A 23,365-nucleotide genomic window follows, 5' to 3' on the forward strand; every position below is an offset into this window, starting at 1 on the left:
GAGAGTTCCATTCTGCTCCTTACTATCCCTGAGCCCACACAAATTATTTAACAATCCTAAGTAAGCTTTACTTTGCTCCTTGGTAAAATGTAACCAATAACTCTTAAAAAAAACTGCATATAAAACCCAGAATGAGCTACCACTATACACACAATAAAATGGCAAACATAAAATCTGAAGACAATATAAGACAGAACACTCAAACATTTTTTTTGTGAGATGGTAAACTGGTATAATCAATTAGAAAATAGTAGCGCCAGGCATGGTGGCGCACGCTTGTAATCCCCGCGCTTGGGAGGCGGAGACAGGAGGATCGCACAGGTTCGAAGCCAGCCATGCTGGCTTAAAAGACCCTGTTTCCAAATAAAAATATAAAAAATAGGTCTGCGAGTGTAGCCCGGAGGTAGAAGGGCTTCCAGGAACCCCAGTACCAACAAAAAATAATAAAATTAGAAAATGGTTATGTTCTATCTACCTAAATTCAACAAATGCATTTCTACTCCTGGGCATATATCCAAAAGAAGTAAGTGCACAAGTCTATCAAAGATACATATAATAATATTCACAGCTGGGAGTGGTGGCACACACTTGTAATCCAGTTTTTGGGAGGCTGAGACAGTTCATGAACATCCTCAGCTACTTAATGAGGCAACTTTGCAACTCAGTGAAACCCTGTTTCAAAATAAAGACTAAAAAATAAGGCTGGGGGTATAGCTCTGAGTTAGAAAGTCCCTGGGTTCCATCCCCAGTACTGCAAAAAAAGAAAAAAGAAGAAGGAAGAAAGAGGAAAAGGGGAGAAGGAAGAGGAGGAGGACGACTGACGACGACGACAACGACGATGACGAGAAGGAGGAGGAGAAAAGGAGGAGGAAGAAAAGGAGGAAGAGGAGGAGGAAGAGGAGGAAGAGAATATTTAGCCCAGCATGGTAGTGCATGCTTGTAATCCCAGTACTTAAAAGGCTGATACATGAGGACTGCAGGTTCACCGCCAGCATCATCTACTTAGTGAGGGACTCCACAACTCAGAGATAGGATGCCCCTGGGTTCAACTCCCAGTAACACACACACACAAAAAAAAAATATTCACAGCAGTACTATTCATAATAGCCAAAAACTGTTAAAAAAAAAAAAACTCAAATATACTTTAACAGTAGAAAGGACAAACTGTGCCAAATTCCCAAAAGACTAAACAGTAACAAAAGTGAATGAATTACTGATTTATGTAATATGAATATCAAAAGTAGAGTTTCTAAGGACAATGCTGAGGATTATATGATTCTATTTATATAAAACTTAAAAAAGAAAAAGAAATAACCAAGCATCCAGGAGTGGTTGTACACACTTGTAATCCCAGCATCTGGGAGGCTGCAACAGGAGGACCGCAGTTTGCTGACAGCCTCAGCTACTTAGTGAGGCTTTTGCAACTCAGTGAGACCCTGTTTCAAAATAAGAATAAAAATAGGACTGGGGGTGTAGCTCAGAGGTAGAATGACCCTGGGTTCAATCCCCAGCACCACAAAAATAAATTAAAAAATAAAAAAAAAAAACAGGCCGTGTGTAGTGGTGCACACCCATGATCCCAGCATTTGGGAGGCTGAGACAGGAGGATCATGCACGGTTTGTGGATAGTCTCAGACACTACTTAGGGAGGCCCTCTGCAACTCAGTGAGACCCTGTTTCAAAATAAATTTTAAAAAAGGACTGGGGGTGTAACTCAGAGATAGAATGCCCCTGGGTTCCATCCTCAGTACCTCAAAAAAAAAAAAAAAAGAAGGTCTTGCTATGGCTAGGTTGAACAGTCTTGCTGAGGCTGTCCTTGAACCTGCACAACTCCCATCTCAGCCTCAGCCTCCTAAATATTGGAATTATAGGTGTATGCCACTACACCCAGCTTTTATTTTTATTTAGAAACAGTCTCCGTAAGTTTCTGAGATCCTTACTAAGTTCCTGAGGCTGCTCTCAAACCTGCAATCCTCCTGTCTCAGCCTCCAGAGTACTGGGATTACAGGTGTTTGCCACCAAGCCAGGCTACAACTTCTTTTCTTTTCTTTTCTACCCCCGCCCCCTTACTGGAGATTGAACCCAGGGGCATTCTACCTCTCAGCAACACCCCCAGCCTTTTTAATTTTTTGTTTGAAAGGAGAATCCTGCTATTGCTGAGGCTGGTCTCACTTTTTCAGTCCTCCTTGTCTCAGTCCCCCCACCACCAAATACTGGGATTACAGGCTTGCACTACCATGCTAGGGCTCAATGACATCTTAACAACACAGAACCCATAACTACATGCTATGATTTCATGTGTTGACAACCTTAAAACTGTAGTCCAACCTGCTCTTACTACATGGTTGTCCTAGCTTGGAGACCTGAATTGACCCAGTTCTCAATGAAGATAAGTAAGAATCCCTAGACAAAACTTATTAATAAAGTCCACATCTTGTTCACAATGAATTTGTTAGTCTGACTTCAAATACACTCCATATGATTGGAGCCTGCTGTGAGGCAAGGCCAGTGCTGGGGTCTCGGAGGCCGGGATCGGAGCCTGCCGAGGGGTTAGGCCAATGCCGAGGCCAGCGGCCGGCATTGGAGCCTTCCGTGAAGCAAGGCCGCTACTGAGGCCTCCGAGGCCTGGACCGGAGCCTGCTGAGGGGGTTAGGCCGATGCCGGGGCCAGGGAGACCAGAATCGGGGCCTTCCATGAGGCAAGGCCGCTGCTTGAGCCAGTGAGGACTGGATGAGTCCACTGGGTAGCCAGGCCACAACTGGGGCCATCAAGAGTGGGATCAGTATTTGCAACGTGGCATGCACAGAAAAATATCGCAGAAAAGTAAAACCAGATGCTTCCCCTAATCAGCAATAACTAGGAGGAAAGGGGCAACAGGAAGTGGTCGAGCTATAGAAAGGGCCCTATAGTGAAGCAATTAAGGTGACCAATCAGAGGGTATAGAATAGGGGAGGATGGAGCCTCTTTAAAATGAAGGAGGTACATAAACATATGTATCAAAGTTAATCACCAAACAAGCATGGGATGAGGGAGGGGGAGGAAATGGGATGGGAACTGGATGAGGGCTAATTGGATGATGTGTGCTTGTATATCCTCTCAAGTCTTGTATTCCAATGTGATGTATGCACCAATAAAAATAATAAAAAAATACACTCCATATGACATAAAAGGGAATACTTAATAGTTACTATAGTTAAGTTGGCCATGGTGGTGCATGCTTGTAATCCCAGCATTTGGGAGGCTAAAACAGGAGGATCGGGGTTCGCAGACAGCCTCAACTACTTAGTGAGGCCCTTTGCAATTCAAAATAAAGAATAAAAAATAGGGCTTGGGGTGTAGCTCAGAGGTAGAATGCACCTGGGTTCCATCCCCAGTACCGCAAAAAAAAAAAAAAAAAAAGGATCCCACTTTGCATCTACTCCTACAAACACCTCACCCTCACAAAGCACGTTTCCAATGGCTATTTAAATTTTTTTTTTTTTCGGGACTGGGGATTGAACCTTAGGAGCAGTTTACCTCTGAGCTACACCCCCAAATCTATTTTTTACTGTTTGTTTATTGTGGGTCTGGGGATGGAACCCAGGGGCATGCTATCTCAGACCTACATCCCCAACCCTATTTAAGTGTCTAAGTGACGGAGGACCTCACTAAGTAGGTGAGATTGGGAGCAAACCTGTGATCCTTCACCTCATCCTTCTGCTATCCTTGGGAGTCAATTACCTCAAGATAAGTAGTAAAAATGGTTGCATATTCAAAAACGTCAGAGAAAACAGCATGAGGATATTTTGAAATTCAGTTCTCCAATATTATCTACTGCATAAAAACTATTTCTTAAAATAGTAAAATAAAGGAACTATACAAGCTAAACGCTCCCATCTCAAAATGTCAACATGAACTTGCCAATTTTAACTTTTCTGAGTGTTACGGCTTCATTCCCCTCCTCGTTCCTTTAGAAATATTCTAGGGGTGCTGGGGCGGATGCCTTCCTGATTTCAACAAATCTTTACGATCTTTTCTAACCAATGATTCTGCGGGCAAAGCTTGGGCTACGGGGCTGTGTTCCACGTCTGTGCGGTGGGCGACAGGATTCTGCCGGACCCTGCGGCCGCAACCGGACCTTGAACCCTCCTGGGTCTGCTGACTGCAACGAATCGCCCCGGTGTCGTCAAAAAGGAAGCCCAGTACACAGATTTCGCTTTATGGGAAAACACGGACGTGAAGGTGGTGAGGAAGGGGTGGTAAGAAGGTGGGGACCGGGCCCCGCGCGAAGGCACTTCCGCCCAGAGGCGCCCGAGCGGCCCGGCCCTGCGGCCTCCGGCCCAGCAACAGCGCGTCCGCGGGCCCGGCGCGGCGGGCGGCGTACCTGTTGAGGAGCAGGGAGGCGACGCTCAGACACAGCAGCAGGAAGCAGAACAGCGGGTACTGGCGACAGATCTCGCGTCCTACGTCCAGCCGCAGCCGCTGCTTCAACCTTTCCCACGTCGCCCGCAACCGAGGCATCATCTCTGCAGAAGCCCCGGCGGAGGCGAGCCCGGTCGGCGCCCGCGTCCAGCCACCGCCCACCGGCGACAGTCCCCTCCCGCGGCGTCGCCAAGCCCCGCCCACGCCTGCGCAGACACCTCCCCGTTCACGCCCCCGCCGCGCCTGCGCAGACACCGACCTGCCCACGCTCCGCCGCGCCTGCGCAGAAACCGCCGTGTTCACGCCCCGCCGCGCCTGCGCAGACACCACCCTGTCCACGCCCCGCCGCGCCTGGGTAGACACCGCCCCGCGGCCAGGGAAGGCGACGCCCCCAGGTTACCGGCGGGCGGGTGCCGGGTAGCTCCAGTCCTGCCGGCCCGCTCTGCACCCCCGAGCTGCGCAGGCCTGTCCTAGAGGACCGCGCTCCGCCAGCGACCCGCCTCTTCGGGAAGCCTAGCGCGGAGTGTCGGCTTGTACCGTGACGAGACCTAAAAAGCCGTGCCCGAGCACCACCGCCTCTCTTCTCCCAGTCCCGGCGGGCCGAGCCTGGCGCGACGCCCACGGGAGAATCGCCTTTGAGTCCTCATTTTATTTTGTTTTTGCGGGCCTGGGGATGGAACCCGGGAGCATTTGACCTCCGAGCTATACCCCCTGCCCTAGTTTTTTTTTTTATTCTTTTAATTTGAAACTGGGTCTCACTGAGTTGCAGAGGGCCTCACTAAGTAGCTGAGGCTGTCCGCGAACCGCGATCGTCAGGTCTCAGCCTCCCGAATGCTGGGATCACAAGCGTGAGCCACCACGCCCGGCTAGAGTCCTCTTTTTAAAAGGGGAGACCTGGGAGCTGCGGGAGTGACCAGTGGAGTCCCGTGGGAGGGAGCGTCTCTTGCTTGCTTCACAGGCTAGGTGGCGCTCAGTCCACGGTAACCCGGGACCTAAACAAAATCCAAACGTTTAGATCCAACAGGTTGACCGGATAGTCTCTTTTAATGCCTCTTTATTCATTGCTTGTGTTTAATATTTGTATTCTCTTACTCGGAGATGGAAGTCAGCGTAATATAGCTAAAATTTATTTAAGTGGTACTTGAAGCACTTTGACTTAACCTTCACAAATTTATTGCATGAGTTAGGTACTTTAGTTTCAACCATTTTACAGCCACATTACTGATGCAGATAGAAGCTTACTCAGGATCCTACAGCTAGCAAAATTGGAATTTGAAGTTCTAAGACAAGAGCCAGCGCTGTTATGCTGCCTGACATCTCCCTTCCCTAGAACCTTACCCTCAAAAATGAGAGGTAGATACTCTCAAAAATTATTTTATGTAGCTGGGTGTGGTGGTGCTCACTTGTAATTTCAGTACTTGGGTTGAGACAGGAGGATGGCAAGTTCACGGTTAGCCTCAGCTACTTAGGCCCTCACAATTTAATGAAATCCAACTCAAAGAATAAAACATACAGCTAGGGATGTAGCAGGCTGCAGTACTGGGGATTGAATTAAGAGGCATTCTACCTCCAAGTTATACCCTGAGCCCGATTTTATTTCTTATTTAGAAACAGGGTTTGAATAAATTGTGGAGGGCCTCACCAAGTATTGAGTCTAGTTACCAACCTTCAGTCTTCCTGTTTCACAGGAAGACTGCATGTTTGAGGCAAGCCAAGTAAGGAGACTTAGAGCAATCTAGTGAGACCCTATTTCAAAATAACACCACAAAAGGGCCGGGAATGTTGCCCAGAAGCAGGCAACCCCTAGGTTCAATCCCCAGTACTACCAAAACAACAAAAAAAAAATTGTAATTCCAGTACTTGGGAGGCTGAGACAGGAGGATCACGCAGGTTTGAAGCCAGGCTCAACAACTTAGTGAAGCCCTTTGCAACTCAGTGAGACCCTGTTTCCAAATATAAAATTGGTCTGGTAGTATAGCCCAGAGGTAAAAGGCCTCTGGGTTCCATCCCCAGTAACAAAAACAAAAACAGAAAAACCAAAAACCAGCCAGGCATACTGACCCAAACCTGTAATCCCAATACTTGGGAGTCTGAGACAGGAGGATGGAGTGTTCAAGGCCAGCCTTTATCAATTTATTCTTTATTTTGAAACAGGGTCTCAATGAGTTGCAGAGGACCTCACTAAGAAGCTGAGTCTGTCCACCAACAGCAATCCTCTGGTCTCACTCAGCCTCCCGAATGCTAGGATTACAAGCATGCGCCACCACGCCCGGTTGTTTTTATTCTTTATTTTGAAACAGGGTCTCACTGAGTTGTAAAGGGCCTAAGTAGCTGAGGCTGGCTGCGAACCTGTGATCCTCTTGTCTCAGCCTCCCGAATGCTGGGATCACAAGCGGGTGCCACTACGCCCAGCTCTACTTTTAATTTTGAAACAGGGTACTGGGATCACAAGTCACAAGCATGAGCCACCAAGCCCAGCTCAGAAATCTTTTTTTTTTTTTTTTTGCGGTACTGGGGATGGAACCCAGGAGCATTCTACCTCTGAGATACACCCCAGCCCTAATTTTTATTCAGAAACAGGATCTCACTGAGTTGAAAAGGACCTTAATAGCTGAGGTGGGCTGTGAACCCAGATCCTCCTGTCTCAACCTCCCAAATGCTGTGATTATAAGTGTGCGCCACCACATCCGGCTTCAAAAATCTACAATATGCAACTTAGGACTTTTTCATGATTTCTTAGCAGAAACAATTGAAATAAGATAGTCATTAAAATTTACATATTGCCAGGTGTGGTGGCACACACTTGTAATCCCACCATTTTGAGAGGCTGAGATAGGAGGATCGCAGTTTAGTTCGAAGACAGCCTTAGCTACTTAGTGAGGCCCTTTGCAATTTAAGGAGACCCTGTTTTAAAATAAAGAATGAAAAATAGGACTGGATATGTGGCTCAAAGGTAGAATGCCCCTGGGTTCCATCCCAGTACAGGGGGGGAAATTCCATTTTGAAGCCGGGCGTGGTGGCACATGCATGTAATCACAGCATTTGGGAGGTTGAGACAGGAGGATCCTGGTTCGCAGACAGCCTCAGCTACTTAGGCCTTTGCAACTAAGTGAGACCCTGTTTCAAAATAAAGAATAAAAAAATAGGGCTAAGAGTATAGGTCAGAGGTAGAACGCCCCTGAGTTCAATCTCCAGTACCGCAAAAAAATAATACATTTTAAAACTCTGGCCGGGCGTGGTGGCGCATGCTTGTAATCCCCGTGCTTGGGAGGCAGAGACAGGAGGATCGCGCAGGTTCAAAGCCAGCCGCACGCGCTGGTTTAGGAGACCCTGTTTCCAAATAAAAATGTAAAAATAGGTCTGGGAGTGTAGCCCGGAGGTAGAAGGGCTTCCAGGAACCCCAGTACCACCAAAAATAAATACATACATACATACATACATACATACATACATACTCTGGTGACGATTTTGTAACCACAACCAAAACACCTGAGCAAGGTGAAGGCACAGATGGTGCTCTGCTGGAGCACACTGCCACCGTTGGTCAGTGGGGACTCCAAAAGAAATAAATTTCCATATTGCTCTTATGATTAGAAAAGAAAAACATTTGGGGGGTTGCACATTGGAGTTTGAACCCAGGGACATTCTACCTCTGAGCCACACTCCCAACTTTTTTTTTTTTTTTACTTTGAATCAGGGTCTCATGAAGCTGGTTTGGAACCTAAAACCCTCCTGTCTCAACCTCCTCACTATTGGGACTACAGGTGTGTGCCAGCATGCCCAGTTGAAAAACAAATTTCTGTCATAAGAAAATTATTTTGGTTTTGGTAGTACTGGGGTTTGAAATCAGAGCCTTGCACATGCTTAGCAGGTACTCTACAACTGAGCTACACCCCCAGCCCCCAATATAATTTTTTAAAATCTACATCTAAAGCAAGAAGAGTAGAATCTTGTTGCTAGACTTTAAGAAAATAAACTTGTATCTCACTAAATGTTTTCTCCTTAATAACAATATCTACTACTGCTGAGGCTGGCTTCGAACCTGTGATCCTCCTGTCTCCCAAGTACTGGGATTACAAGTGTGTGCCACCACATCCGGCTCTATAATGTTTTGTTTTGTTTAATGTCAGATACTGGGGAAATTTTCAACGGATGAGGATCTGAAAAGGCCTGTGGAAAGCTAATAGTTTGAGTAAATAGGACTTATCTCTACTTTCACTTAATTTTCAAAGGTCATAAATTTACCCTTAATTTAAACTGATTTTCTCATACTACCAGCAAACTGCACAAATTGCTCTTTATATGTTGGTACAAGAGTTTGAAAGGTAGTGTTGAGTACTTGAACCCTTATAATTATGACTACTTAACTGTAATGACACTGAATGTGAACCATATTTTAATAGGTTGAGGTGCATTTCTTGTATGCCATGGGTATTATAAGGAGGATAGATTATATCTACTAACCCTGGGAACCGTGTCAGTCTCTCCCTCACAAATGCCTCCTCTAATTTCCAGCATGCTATTCTATCATAGGAGAATCATTTTCAAAACTCTCGACATAAACTGGGTGTGGTGGCCCACGTTTGTAATCCCAGCATTTGGGAGGATGAAACAGAAGGACCCAGATTCACGGACAGTCTCAGCTACTAAGTGAGGCCCTTTGCAACTTAGGGAGACCCTATTTCCAAATAAATTATAAAATAGGTCTGAGAATATAGCCCAGAAGTAGAAAAGCCCCTGGGTTCCACCCTCAGTACCACAAAATAAAAAAAAAAAAAATGTAATTCAAAGAAAAGGAACAATAAGGAATTTTTATAGTAGAGGTCTGAAATGCAGTCATTTTCACATTTAACACTCCTGTTTTTGCAGCTCTACAGGAAAACCTCCCTTAGGAAGATACAAAGAACAAATTGGGGCATAGGTTGGAAGTAGAATGCCCCCGGATTCAATCCCCAGTACTGCAAGAAAAAGAGAAATACGTAATTTGTGTGTGTGCTAAGATGATGAAATCACTAAACAGTTTTTACCCAGGGAGTATATATATTTGAGCCACTGGTTTTATAATATTGTTCTTTTGTTGTTTTTCTTTTGTTCTTGTTGTTGTTTCTTTTGTTGTACTGGGGATGGAACACAGGGGCATTCTACCTCTGAGCTACACCTCCAGCCCTTATTTTTTGTGTCACTTGGGATGGAACCCAGGGACATCCTACCTCTGAGCTATACCCATAGCCCTATTTTTTAATATTTTTTAAAAAAAGGTCTAAGTTGCCAGGCGTGGTGGCTCACGCTTGTAATCCCCATGCTTGGGAGACAGGAGGATCGCACAGGTTCGAAACAGCCTTGCTGGTTTAAGAGACCCTGTTTCCAAATTTTAAAAAATATAAAAAATAGGTCTGGGAGTGTAGGCGGAGATAGAAGGGTTTCCAGGGACCCCAGTAGCACCACCAAAAAAAAAAAAAAAAAAAAAGGTCTAAGTTGCATAAGGCCTCACTAATTTGCTGAGGTTGTACTCATACTCCATTACTGGGATTACAAGCATGTGCTGCTACAGCCAGCTCAGTCTAAGTCTTTTTTCTTTTTTTCCTTTTCTTTTTCCTTTTTTGCATATTGGGGATGGAATCCAGGGGCATTGTACCTCCAAGCTACACCCCCAGCCCTATTATTTTTTATTTTTTTGAAACAGGGTCTCACTGAGTTGAAAAGGGCCTAAGTAGTAGCTGAGGCTGTCCTTGAACCCTGCTCCTCTTGTCTCAATCTCCCAAATGCTGGAAATTACAAGCATGCACCACCATGCCCAGCAGGTTAAGCACTTCTTATATGCTAACTTACTTCTGAGTTGCAATAACTGACTCTCCAAACCTCACTTTCTTGGAAGTAGGTAATTTCATTAACTTCAGAAATCATAAATTACGAGCTGGGCATGGTGGTGTACACTTGTAATCTCAGCATTTAGGAGGCTGAGACTGGAGGACCATGGTTCACGGGTACCCTCAGCTACTCAGGCCCTCCGCAACTCAGTGAGACCCCGTTTCAAAATAAAGAATAAAAAATAGGGCAGAGGGTGTAGCTTGGAGTTCGAATGCCCCTGGGTTCCATCCCCAGACCCACCAAAAAAAAAAAAAAAAAAAAAAAGTTAGCATTTCAGATGCTTAAATATAGATTTGACGCCAGGCATGGTGGGCACACGCTTGTAATCCCCGCGCTTGGGAGGCAGAGACAGGAGGATCGCACTGGTTCGAAGGCTCACTGGTTTAAGAGACCCTGTTTCCAAAAATAAAAAAGTATAAAATAGGTCTGGAGTGTAGCCCGAAAGTAGAAGGGCTTCCAGGAACCCCAGTACCATAAATAAATAAATAAATAAATAAATAAATAAATAAATAAATAAATAAATAAATAAATAATTTGTTCAATAAGGTTGCCAACAAGTGACCAAAATCAATTTTTATCTCAACTTTTTTTTTTCTGGGTCTGGGAATGGAACCCAGAGGCATTCGACCTCTGAGCTACACCTCCTGCCCTATTTATTCTTTATTTTGAAACTTTATTATTCTTTATTTTCAAACAGGGTCTCACTAAGTTGAGGAGGGCTTAAGTAGCTGAGGCTGTATGCAAACCATGATCCTCCACAGTCTCAACCTCCCCAATCTGGGATTGATTACAAGTGTGTGCCACCGCACCTGGCTAAAACTTTTTAAAAAATTATTTTTTGCTGTTTCAAGCTTCCAAAATGCTGGGATCATCCCCAGTACTGGAAGAAAAAAAAAAAAAAAAAAACTTGCTGGGGGAGGAACACTGATGGTTGAAGCCAGGGGCATTCATTCTACCTCTGAGCTGAACCCTCATCCCTATTTTATTTATTTGCAGTACTGAGGATGAACCCAGGGGCATTCTACCTCTGAGCTACACCCCTAGCTCTATTTTTTATTCTTTATTTTGAAATAGGGTCTTTACGGAGTTGCAGAGGGCCTAAGTAGCTGAGGCTGTCCTTGAACTGTGATCCTCCTATCTCTCCTATCTCAGCCCCCCAAATGCTGGGATTAGAAGCTTGTGCCACCATGCCTGGCTTCCTATTTTTAATCTTATGTTTTGAAACAGGGCCTCACCACATTGTGAGGCTCACTGAGAACCTGCAATTCTCCTGTCTCAGCCTTCCAAGTACTGGACCATCATGTCTGGCAAACTTTTCCTTTTTTTTTTTTGCAGTACTGTGGATGAAACCCAGGGGCATTTTACCTCCAAGTCACACCCCCAGCCCTATTTTTATTCTTATTTTGAAACAGGGTCTGAGTTGCAAAGGGCCTAAGTAGCTGAGGCTGTCTGCGAGCCGTGATCCTCCTATCTCAGCCTCCCAAATGCTGGATTACAAGCGTACACCACTACACTCAGCTTGGAAAAACTTTTATTGGAAAGCTGACCCTTGTATATTCACGGTCAAGTGCCATTATTTGCTAGGTTTAACTGACATGTACACAAAAATCTTTTTTTTTTTTTTTTTTTTGGTGGGTTTGAGGATGGAACCCAGGGCCATTTGATCTGAGCTACACCCCTCTGCCCTATGTTTTATCCTTATTTTGGAAAGGGTCTCACTGAGTTGCAGAGGGCCTAAGTAGCTGAGGCTGTCCACGAACTGCCATCCTCGGGTCTCAGCCTCCCAAATGCTGGGATTACAAGCTGCGCCACAAACGCCTGGCTGAACACAAAATTCTAAAGTCTGTTTTTTTTTTTTTGGTTAGCATTATCAGAGTCATATGACCTATACTCTTCAATTCTGTCAAACAGTCAAGATGTGTCCCTAAATATTTAAGATTATTAAGAACTCTAATATATTCAGCTGTTGAAAGGGCAGTTCTATCACTTTTTTCATTTTAAACAAAATTAACGTATAATTCAAAAGATTAGCATTTAGTTATTTCTTGAAGCTAAAAAGGAAGCTTCCCGAAGAACGCTCACAGAAACACTGAGGCTGCAGTGCTACAGGCGGGTTTTTTTTGTTTGTTTGTGTTTTTTTTTTTTTTTTTTTTGGTGGTACTGGGAGTCCTGGAAGCCCTTCTACCTGGGGGCTACACTCTCAGACCCATTTTATACTTTTTATGTGGAAACAGGGTCTCTTAAGCCAGCGCGGCTGGCTTCGAACCTGCGCTATCCTCCTGTCTCCACCTCCCAAGCGCGGGGATTACAAGCGTGCACCACCACGCCAGGCTGCTACAGGCATTTTTTGTGGAACTTTAGTAGCTTCAGAGGCCTATGACAAATATCCTCAATGGTCCCCCCGCCTTTTTTTTTGCGGTGCTGGGAATGGAACCCAGAAGCATTCCACCTCTGAGCTACACCCCAGCCTATTTTAATTCTTTATTTTTAAACAGGGTCTCACTGAGTTGCAAAGGGCCTAAGTAGCTGAGGCTGTCCATGAACCACGATCCTCCTGTCTCTGTCTCCCAAATGCTGGGATTACAAACATGTGTCACAATGCCCAGCTCTTCATGGTCTCTTTCAAATACTGGGTTTTCAATTTTGTGTGTGTGTGTGTGTGTGTGTGTGTGTGTGTGTGTGTGTGTGTGTGTTACTGGGGATGGAACCCAGGGGCTTTCTACTCCCAGACCTATTTTATACTTTATTTGGAAACATGGTCTCACTAAGTTGCAGAGGGTCTAAGTAGCTGAGGTTGGCTTTGAACCTGTGCGATCGATCCTCCCTGTCTCAGCCTCCCAAGCGCTGGGATTACAAGAATGTTCCACCACTCCCGGCTTCAAATATTTTAACACAAAGTCTTACTCATAAAATGACGGTAATATATTTAAATATGTGATATTGCCAAGATCCACAGCTCTTATGGAATTATTTACCATGCTGGAGTTTGGACAAGGCTATAATTACATACTCCACCAAAAAATGAATTGAAAGAGTTAACAGTAATAATTAAATGGCTCTGAAGGTTCTTCTTGCAAGTCAAATGTTGCCAACTGTTTCAAATCTACAGCTTTGCTTCCAAAAGTTTGTGTGTGGGGTTGGGGGTACTGGGGATGGAACCCAGGTGCCTACTACCCCAGGGCTACACTCTCAAATCTATTTTACATTTTATTTGGAAACAGGGTCTCACTAAGCTGCTGAGATCCTAAGTAGCTGAGGCTGGTTTTGAACTTGCGTGATCTTCCTGTCTCAGCCTCCCAAGTACTGGGATTACAAGTGTGCGTCATCATGCTTAGCTTTCCAAAGTAACATTTAAGCATAATTAAGGTTAGAAATTGTTTTTTGAATGGGGCTGATAGTGGCACTCCTGTAATCCCAGTACATGGGAGTCTGAGGATCACAAGTTTTAGGACAGCCTTAGCAATGAAGTGAGACTCTCAGCAACCTAGTGAGACCCTGTTTCAAATGAAAATTTAAAATAAAAAGGAGAGGTGGGCGTGGTGGCGCACGCTTGTAATCCCAGCATTCGGGAGGCTGAGACCATAGGATCACAGTTCGCGGACAGCCTCAGCTACTCAGTGAGGCCCTCTGCAACTCAGTGAGACCCAGTTTCAAAATAAAGAATAAAAAAGTGGGCAGGAGGTATAAGCTCAGAGGTCAAATGCCCCTGGGTTCCATCCCCAGACCTGCAAAATAAAATAAAATAAAAAATAATAAGTAAATAAAAATAAAAAGGAGGTAGTGATGTAGTTGGGAGGTAGAATGTCCCTGGTTTCAATCCCAGTACCATGGGGGGGGGGTGCTTTTTGACCTATATAGCTAGGTCACAAATTTATAGTAGCATAACAAAGAAAAAAAAATTGTATATATACCACCCAGAAGGTAACACCAGAACTTTTACCTTGATGTTTGATCAGACATGTTGAACAGTTTTAATGTGCCCATACAGTAAGATTTCCATACTTCGGTTGAAAAGGATTTCTGTGTTGAAGTCAGTTTGGGATATGATAAAATCCCAGGACATTAGCTTAGACTCTCAATAACCTAGGAAGATGCCGTTTCAAAACAAAAAATTTTAGCCGGGCATGGTGGCGCAGGCTTGTAATCCCTGCGCTTGGGAGGCTGAGACAGGAGGATCACATGGGTTCGAAGCCAGCCTCAGCTACTTAGTGAGGCTTTCAGCAACTTAGTGAAACCCTGTTTCCAAATAAATATTTTAAAAAAGGTCTGGGAGTATAGCTCGGAGGTAGAAAGCCTCTGGGTTCCACCCCCAATACCACCAAAAAATATAAATAAATAAACAAATAAATAAATAATAAAAATTAAAAATAAAATAAAAAACAGCTGAGGGTATAACTTAGATGTAGAATGACCTTGGTTCAAACCCACATATCACAAGGGGAAAGAAAGTAAAGCAAAAAAAAAAAAAAAAACCAAAAATCTAACACATCAAATATGTGAGGTGAGCTGGGTGGTGGCAGAGTCCTGTAATCCCAGTACTTAGGCTGAGATGGGAGGCCTCAGCTTCATAAACACCTTCAAAGACTCAGCAATTTAGTGAGACTCTCAGCAACCTAGCAAGACCATGTTTCAAAACAAACTTTTGAGCCAGGCATGGTGGCGCACGCTTGTAATCCCAGCATTTGGGAGGCTGAGACAGGAGGATCGTGGTTCGCGGACAGCCTCAGCTACTTAATGAGGCCCTCTGCAACTCAGTGAGACCCGGTTTCAAAACAAAGAATAAAAAATTGGGTAGGGTAGCCGGGCGTGGTGGCGCACGCTTGTAATCCCCATGCTTGGGAAGCTGAGACAGGAGGATCGCACGGGTTCAAAGCCAGCCTCAGCTACTTAGTGAGGCTCTCAGCAACTTAGTGAGACCCTGTTTCCAAATAAAAATATAAAAAAAAAAGGTCTAGGAGTGTATAGCTCAGAGGTAGAAAGCCTCTGGGTTCCACCCCCAGTACCACCAAAAACTGGGCAGGGGGTATAGCTCAGAGGTCAAATGCCCCTGAGTTCCATCCCCAGACCCACAAAAAAAAAAAAAATTTTTTTTTTTTTTTTTTTTTTGCATACTGGGAATGGAATCCAGAGGCACCCCAGCCCTAGTTTTTATTATTTTGAAACAGGTTCTCACTGAGTTGCAGAGCCTAAGTAACTGAGGCTGGCCGGGATCCTCCTGTTTCAGCCACCTAAGTACTGGGATTACAAGCATGCGCCACCACGCCCAGTTTAAAACAATTTTTAAAAAGCTGGGGAGCCAGGAGTGGTGGCACACACTTGTAACCCCAGCATTTGGGAGATTGAGACAGGAGGATCACACAGGTTTGAACCCAGCCTCAGCTATTTAGTGAAGCTCTTGGCAACTTAGTGAGACCCTGTTTCCAAATAAAATATAATATAGGTCTGGAAGTATAGCCCAGAGGTAGAAAAGCCCCTGGGTTCCACCCCCAGTACCACAAAAACAAAAACAAAAGCTGGGGATACAGTTTAGAGGTAGAATGCCTCTAGGTTCAGTCTCCAGTACCACACACACACACACAAAAGACATCATTCAACCAGGTGTGGTGGTGTGCACCTGTAATCCTAGTATTTAGGAAACTGAGCCAGGGGGATCACAGTTTAAGGAAAGCCTCATCAATGTAGTGAGATTATACTCTCCAAAACCCAGGTAGACTTGTTTCAAAACAAAAACATGAGCCAGGCATTATAGTACATGCTTGTAATCCCAGTACTTGGGAGCCTCAGACAAAAGTATCATAGGTCCTCAGCCAGTCTCAGGAACTTCGTGAGACCCTTACAAAAGAATTAAAAATTGGGCCAACCTGGCCTGGTGGCGCACTTTTGTAATTCCGTGCTTAATCCCAGTGCTTGGGAGGAGACAGGAGGATCGCGCAGGTTTGAAGCCAGTCTCGCTGGTTTAAGAGACCCTGTTTCCAAATAAAAATATAAAAATAGGTCTGCAAGTGTAGCCTGGAGGTAGAAGGGCTTCCAGGAACCCCAGTACCACCAAAAAATAAAAATAAAAAATTGGGCGGGGAGTGTAGCTCAGAGGTAGAATGCCCCAGGGTTCAATCCCTAGCACACCCCCACACACACAAAAAAAAAAAATTAAAGAACTGGGGGTGCAAATCAGAGACTTGTGCCCCTGGGCTCAGTACACAGTACCACACACACACCAAAGAGATAATTTTCCCCCTCCCAGGTCTGGGGATGGAACCCAGGGGCATTTGACCTCTGAGCTACACCCCCTGCCCTATTTTTTATTCTTTACTTTGAAACAGGGTCTAAATTGCAGAGAGCCTCACTGAGTAGCTGAGGCTGTCCACGAACCACGATCCTCCGGTCTCAGCCTCCTGAATGCTGGGATTACAAGCCCAATACGCCCGGCAGAAAAAATGTTTTAATCATCTAATAAGTACGTGGGGTTTCAAACTAGACAGTTTTAAGTACTTATGGTGGTGCACGCTTTCAATCCCAGCATTTGGGAGGCTGAGACAGGAGGATTGAAGGTTTGAGAAGAGCTTCAGCTACTTAGTGAGACCCTTTGCAACTCTGTGAGACTGTTTCAAAATAAATTCTAAAAAGCTGGGCGTGGTGGCACATGCTTGTAATCCCAGTATTTGGGAGGCTGAGACAGGACTACATAGGTTCGAAGCCAGCTTCAGCTACTTAGTGAGGCTCTCAGCAGCTGAGACCCTGTTTCCAAATAAAATAGGTCTGGGAGTATAGCCCGGAGGTAGAAAGCCTCTGGGTTAGACCCCCAGTACCACAAAATAAATAAAATATAGGGCTGGGCATGCAGCTTAGAGGTAGAATGTCCCCTGGGTTCCATCCCCAGTACAGGAAAACAGAAAACTGTCTTATCTGCAGTTACATACTGACCCTATAGCTTTTAGAAAACATCTAAATTAACAATAACAGAGGAAAGGCTGGCTTCCTTGTTTTTTCTGATCAGGTTCGCGCGTGCGCGCGCGCGCGTGCGTGTGTGTGTGTGTGTGTGTGTGTGTGTGTGTGTGTTTTACTGGGGTTGGAACCCAGAGTCATTTACTTCCAAGCTACATCCTCAACCCTTTATTCTTTTTCTTTTCATAGGCTGCATGTTTATATTTTGAGGCACTGAGGATGGGACCTAAGGGCATTCTACCTCTGAGCTACACCCCCAGCCATATATATATACATATATATATATATGGTCTCACTGAGTTGCAAAAGGCCTCACTAAGCAGCTGAGGCTGTCCACAAACCATGATCCTCTTGTCTCAGCCTCCCAAATGCTGGAATTACAAGTGTATGTTACTGTGCTCTGCTCAAACTGGTTTTTGATCTACAAAGAACGGGAGCCATTTTCCATGGAAAAGGTAAATAGAACAAAAAAAGTAGAAAAGACCTGGATTGCAGGAGTGAAAGAGGAAGAAATTTAGGTGACTAGTGGTTGTAAAACTGCTTTTAAGGTCTACCTCCCTTCTCAAAGTGAGTAATAACCTGAGAGGAGTCAGGACTTCTACAAATGAGTGCTGTTTTTGGAAAGAGTGCCTTATCTGCCTCTCTGCTCCCATGCTAAAAATAAAGACTGCTATGATGTCTTTTTTTCATACAGAACTTGGCAGTCAGTCATTTCAGTGGGTAGGTCCAGTAATATTCAAATTACCTTCAACAACATTCTTCTTTCAGCTTGCCGTGGTGGTGCACACTTGTAATCCCAGCATTCTGGAGGCTGAGACAGGAGGATCGAGGTTCATGGACAGCCTCAGCTACTTAGTGAGGCCCTTTGCAACTCAGTGAGACAGTGTTCCAAAGTAAATAATAAAAAAAAATAATAAATAAAAACAAGGCTGGGGGTGTAGTTCGGAGGTAGAATGCCCCTGGGTTCCATCCCCAGTACCGCAAAAAACAAAACAAACAAACAAAAAACCAATATCTTTCTTTCACAGAAATATAAACTTATAATTAGTTCAACTCATTTGATAAGAAACTGTCAGGTTTTTTGTGTGTGACGCTGGGATTGAACCCAGCAGCAGTCTACCTCTAAGCTCTACATCATACTTGAACAGGGTTTCGCTAAGTTGATGATGGTCTAACCAAATTCCTGAGGATGACTTTGGACCTGAGATCCTCCTGTCTCAGCCTCCCAAGTACTGATACTGCAAAGTGTGTGCCACCAGGCCTAGCTTAGAAACTGTTAACACTTATTACTTTGTGGTACTAGGAATAGAACCCAGGGGCATTCTACCTCAGAGACACTCCCAGCCTTATTTTTTTATTTGGAAGCAGTCTCAGTTGCAGAGGGCTTAAGTTACTGAGGCTGGTCTCCCATCTGCAATCCTCCTGTCTCAGCCTTCAAGTACTAGAAACTGGTAACTTCTAAAAAATCTCCAGCCAGTGTGGTGGCACACTCTTGTAATCCCAGCATTTGGGGGATTGAGACCAGAAGATTGTGGTTCACAGACACCAGACACCCTCAACTACTTAGTGAGGCCCTTTCCAACTCAGTGAGACCCTGTTTCAAAATAAAGAATAAAAAATAGGGCTGGGAGTGTAGCTCAGAGGTAGAATGCCACTGGGTTCAATCAGCAGTACCACGAGGGAAAAAAAAAAAAAACCCTCTAGCTTTCAAGAATGATAAATACTTAAGCCCAGGAGGTTCAAGGCTGTTGGGCAAGTACACCAACCAGGTGTCTGTACTCACTGCAGTATTAATGTAGTAACATTCCTGAAAGAGGAAAGAAGTTGCAGGTGCAGATCAGTAGTGAGATAGCACCTGTAAACAGGTATTGCCCTCTGACAATTAAAAAAAAAAAATCAAGAAAAAAAGTTGTTTGTATACATACAAACACTCCTGTTCAGCTGGGCAACTTACTAAAACTGTGTGTGTGTGTGTGTGTGTGTGTGTGTGACACACACACACACACAGGCTCAGTATGTTACTCAGTCATAGAGTACCCTGAATTCAAAACCCAGCAGGGGGCAGCAAGAGCAAAAAAGACATTTCTCAGTATGCATGACTTTCTAATAACTGTTACTAGAAACCTTTCTGAAAATATAACACAAGAAAAAAATAAACCTAAGAACACATGGAATAAATACAAGTATAAAAGAAAGAGTGGACATCAGCAATGCCACAGGAAAAAAGAACCTCAGGATGAATCATACATGGAGGATTAAACAAAACAGATGAAGTAACAGAAGAGCTCAGGAAGGTTTCGTTTCTTTTGGTAACAAAAACACAAGTAATCAGCACTCAAGAATAAAGATCAAAGTTTTGGTTCCTATTTTAGTAATAGCATGCATCTAAACAAATGATGGAATATAAGAGAATTCATTTTGACTCCTCCTGAGAATTCTGTCCTTCGGCCAGACCTGGTGGCAAAGGATTGTAATCCCAGTACTTGGGTGCCTGAGACAGAAGGATCACAAGTTCAAAGCCGGCCTCAGCAATTTAGCAAGGCTCTTGGCAACCTAGTGAGATCGTTTCCAAATAAGAAAAAATAGGGCTGGGTGTGTAGCTTTGAGGTACAATACCTCTGGGTTTAATCCACAGTACAAAAATGAAAAATATTTAAATAAAAAAAAACCTCTGATCTCCAAAGGGCCACAGATTTTGGCAAAACAGATTATGTGTTATGTTTGGCCATCTTTGGTCTAGAGGCAAAACATGATAGTTGCAGTGCTCTAAACCTTGGCCATCTTTGGTCTAGAGGCAAAACATGATAGTTGCAGTGCTCTAAACCTAACAGCAGATAAAACAGCTAACAGGAATTGGGAAAGAAAAAAAAATGTGTGCCATTTCCTTATCTTAAGAAGAAAAAGAGATTAAATATATTTCAAATAATAAAGGTAACTAAATTATTTTAAAATAGGTAAGGAGAACAGGATTAGTGTAAGGTAAATTCTTCACAAGAGGCAGAGGGCTATTTAAACTTAGTATAATTAAGAGGTGGCAAACCAGGCGTGGTGGTAAATACTTGTAATCCAGCATTTGGGAGACTGAGACAGGAGGATTGTAGGTTGGAGGACAGCCTCAGCAAACAGTGAAGACTTTCAACCTAAGGAGATCATTTCAATATAAAGGTATAATAGGGCTGTGGGTGTAGCTTGATGGTAGAATCTCCTGGACTCAATACCCAGTAACACACACACAGGGCAGAGGTAACGACCACAGCTATAGTTATTTTTAGGAGTGTACTAGGATGTGTAGACTTTCATATCCTGTGATGTTTCCAATGTTTTCCATATAAAGATTATTGCACTATTTTTTTCTGGTACTGCGATTGGAACCTGGGAGCTTTCTACCTCTGATATACATTCCTAGGCCTATTTTATATTTTATTTAGAAACAGGGTCTCACTAAGTTGCCGAGAGCTTCACTAAGTAGCTGAGGCTGGCTTCGAACCTGTGCGATCCTCGTGTCTTGGCCTCCCTAGTACTGGGAGTACAAGCGTGCGCCACCGCACCCAGCTCTATTACACTTTTTAAAGTACTATCAATAGTACTTGGAATCAACTTACAACAAAAAGAGAACTACTGGGTTAAATCATCAACCAAGAAAATATAGCACAAACACCACACCTATCCAGCAATACTCAAAACTAGATACAGTAATACAAAAGCCTGCTTCTTTTCTACTTTTACCAACTGTGGCTACTTGTAGAGATGTAAACAAATTTTTCTATTTTAAAACATACTGAACAATGTTTAAAATATATTAAACAATCTTAGAAGTAGCTGATCTCAAGACCTTATTTTTTAGTAATCTGGCCTGCATGCTTCTGCAGGCATTATTACTTACTCTTATTTACAAAGTACAACACCCAAAAACCTTGTAAAAACTTTGAGCCAGGCATGTTGGTGTATGACCTCCCTCAACAATTTAGTAATACCCTCCCTGTTTCAAAATAAAAAATGAAAGAGGTTTAGTTTATACAATGCCCCTGGGTTCAATCCCCAGCACACACAATTTGTGCTTTTATTTTAAAAGAATTCCCTAAATATGACCTCATCATTTAATTCAGCAAATATACCAAACTCCTACCAAACTAATGTTTTAAATTACCTGCCTAGCAATATTCATATTTCCCTGCCGACAAGGAACTTTTTTTTTTTCTTTGCAGGTCTGAGGATGGAACCCAGGAACAATCTACTTTCGAGTTACACCCACTGCCCTATTTTTTAATTATTTTGAAACAGGGTCAAAGTTACAGAGGGCCTAAAACTAAGTAGCTGAGGCTGCTTGCGAACTGCAATCCTCCGGTCTCAGCCTCCCGAATGCTGGGATTACAAGCGTGCACCACCATGCCTGGCTTGTAAATTGGTTTTAAAAATCAAGATTCACTAAAATGTCACATGCTGTGATTTTAGAATAAGACTCATGTTTTATGTATAAATAACCATGAAGTCAGGCAGGATGCTAAGACAGAACTGCACTTATCAATGTTAAAGGATTCCTAAAATCTGCAAATATGATCTCTTTTTGAGGGGAAAAAAAAAAACAACTATCCTGTAAGCTAGGCATGGTGCTGCACACCTGTAATCCCAGTACTTGAGAGGCTATAAATTACGTATCTGGGAGGATCCCAGATTCAAGAACAGCCTAATTTACTAAGACTTTCGGCAACCTAGTGAAACCCTGATTCAAATTAAAAAGGGCTGGGGTTACAACTAAGATACACAATAGTACCACAACCAAAACAAAATACTACAGTATGTTACATGCCCTTATAGTTGTAGATTTTTAAGAGTATCCTGCCTGTTTTTAGATTTTTGACATATTTGTCATTTCTGGTTTCCCTCCACGAGCACTCCAAATATTAAATAAAATTGTAATTAAGTTTTCCTATTCCATAACAAGTTAAAGAAATTCCAAGGAGTCTAATTCCTCTCTACCTCCAGGCTACACTCCCAGACCTATTTTTTAAATATTTTATTTGGAAACAGGGTCTCTTAAGCCAGCGAGGCTGGCTTTGAATATGCCTGATCCTCCTGTCTCTGCCTCCCAAGTGTGTGCCACCGCACCCGGCCTCCAATTTCTTTTATGTGTGTATTACTGGAGATGGAACCCGGGGGCCTTCTACCTCCAGGCTACACTCCCATACTTACTTGGAAACAGGGCCTCACTAAATTGCTGAGGCTGGCTTCGAACCTGTGTGACCCTGTCTCAGCTTCCCAAGTACTGGATTACAATCATGTGCCACCACCCAATTTAGCAATACTGTTTCCAAGAACAAATGAGAGAGGTGTACCTCTGATGTAGAAGGCCCCTGGTTTGAATCCCCAGCAATACAACACTCTCTTAAGAATGAAGTCTTATAAGGTATGGTGGCTTGCATATAAAAGACTGAGGCAGGACCCCCAAACAAGGCTTAGAAACACATAAAAAGTCTCAAGTGCTGTGGATGTAGTTGTTTGTCTAGCTTATTCAAGGCCCTGGGCTCAATTCCCTGTAACTAACACACACACACACACACACACACACACACACACGTACGTTTATTTTAATCATCATACAAATGCAACTAGCTTTAGCAATTTTGTGTTCAAATGATATTTATCTATATGCCAGGGGTGGTAGCGTGCTTATATAATTCAAATTGCAGTTTCAAAGCCAGTGAGTGCAACTTGGCAAATTTCAAAGTAAAAGAGGGCTGGGGTATAACTCAAGAGATTTAACATCCCACATCCCTAAATTCAATCCCCCAGTATGATCAACCCTCCCCCCCCAAATTCTCATTTAATCATTAAATGACCTTTATCACCCCAGCACTTTTTATTTTTATTCATAAACAGGATCTCATGAAGTTGCAAAGAGCCCAAGTAGCTGAGGCTGTCTGTGAACCATGATCTCCTGTCTCAGCTCCCCAAATGCTGGGATTACATGTGTGCGCCACCATGCCAGGCCCTAAGACCTGATCTGATGTATGATCTACAAACTCACATCTACAGGTTTTGTCAACACACCCTGGTTTATTCTATAAACTGTAGTAATGGTTTGCCCATCCCAAATCCTTTGCCTTTTATCCTTAAAAACAAAAACTAGTTTTTATTTGTAAATATCGCTTAGGAA

The 23,365-nt window shown here is 43.7% G+C and overlaps 1 protein-coding gene across 12 annotated transcripts in view; it reads right to left on the bottom strand.

The window, feature by feature from the left end:
- Positions 1-4,503, bottom strand: part of SNX14 (sorting nexin 14) — a gene marked incomplete at both ends in the record, with an annotated part of 99,178 nt that extends 94,675 nt beyond the window's left edge. For 10 of the 12 annotated variants that reach the window (XM_080699863.1, XM_080699860.1, XM_080699861.1 and 7 more), the window contains one exon: positions 4,364-4,464. Coding sequence is in view for 1 of the 12 variants with exons in the window: in XM_080699853.1 (XP_080555979.1) it covers positions 4,364-4,503 (140 nt within the window). Of the gene's footprint in view, positions 1-4,363 lie in introns of all 12 variants that reach the window. The other 2 variants (XM_080699853.1, XM_080699859.1) reach the window with 2 other exon arrangements.
- Between the last annotated feature and the right edge of the window lie 18,862 nt (positions 4,504-23,365).

Source organism: Muscardinus avellanarius, assembly GCF_963383645.1.
Source record: "Muscardinus avellanarius genome assembly, chromosome: 8".
NCBI classification, from domain to species: Eukaryota; Metazoa; Chordata; class Mammalia; order Rodentia; family Gliridae; genus Muscardinus; species Muscardinus avellanarius.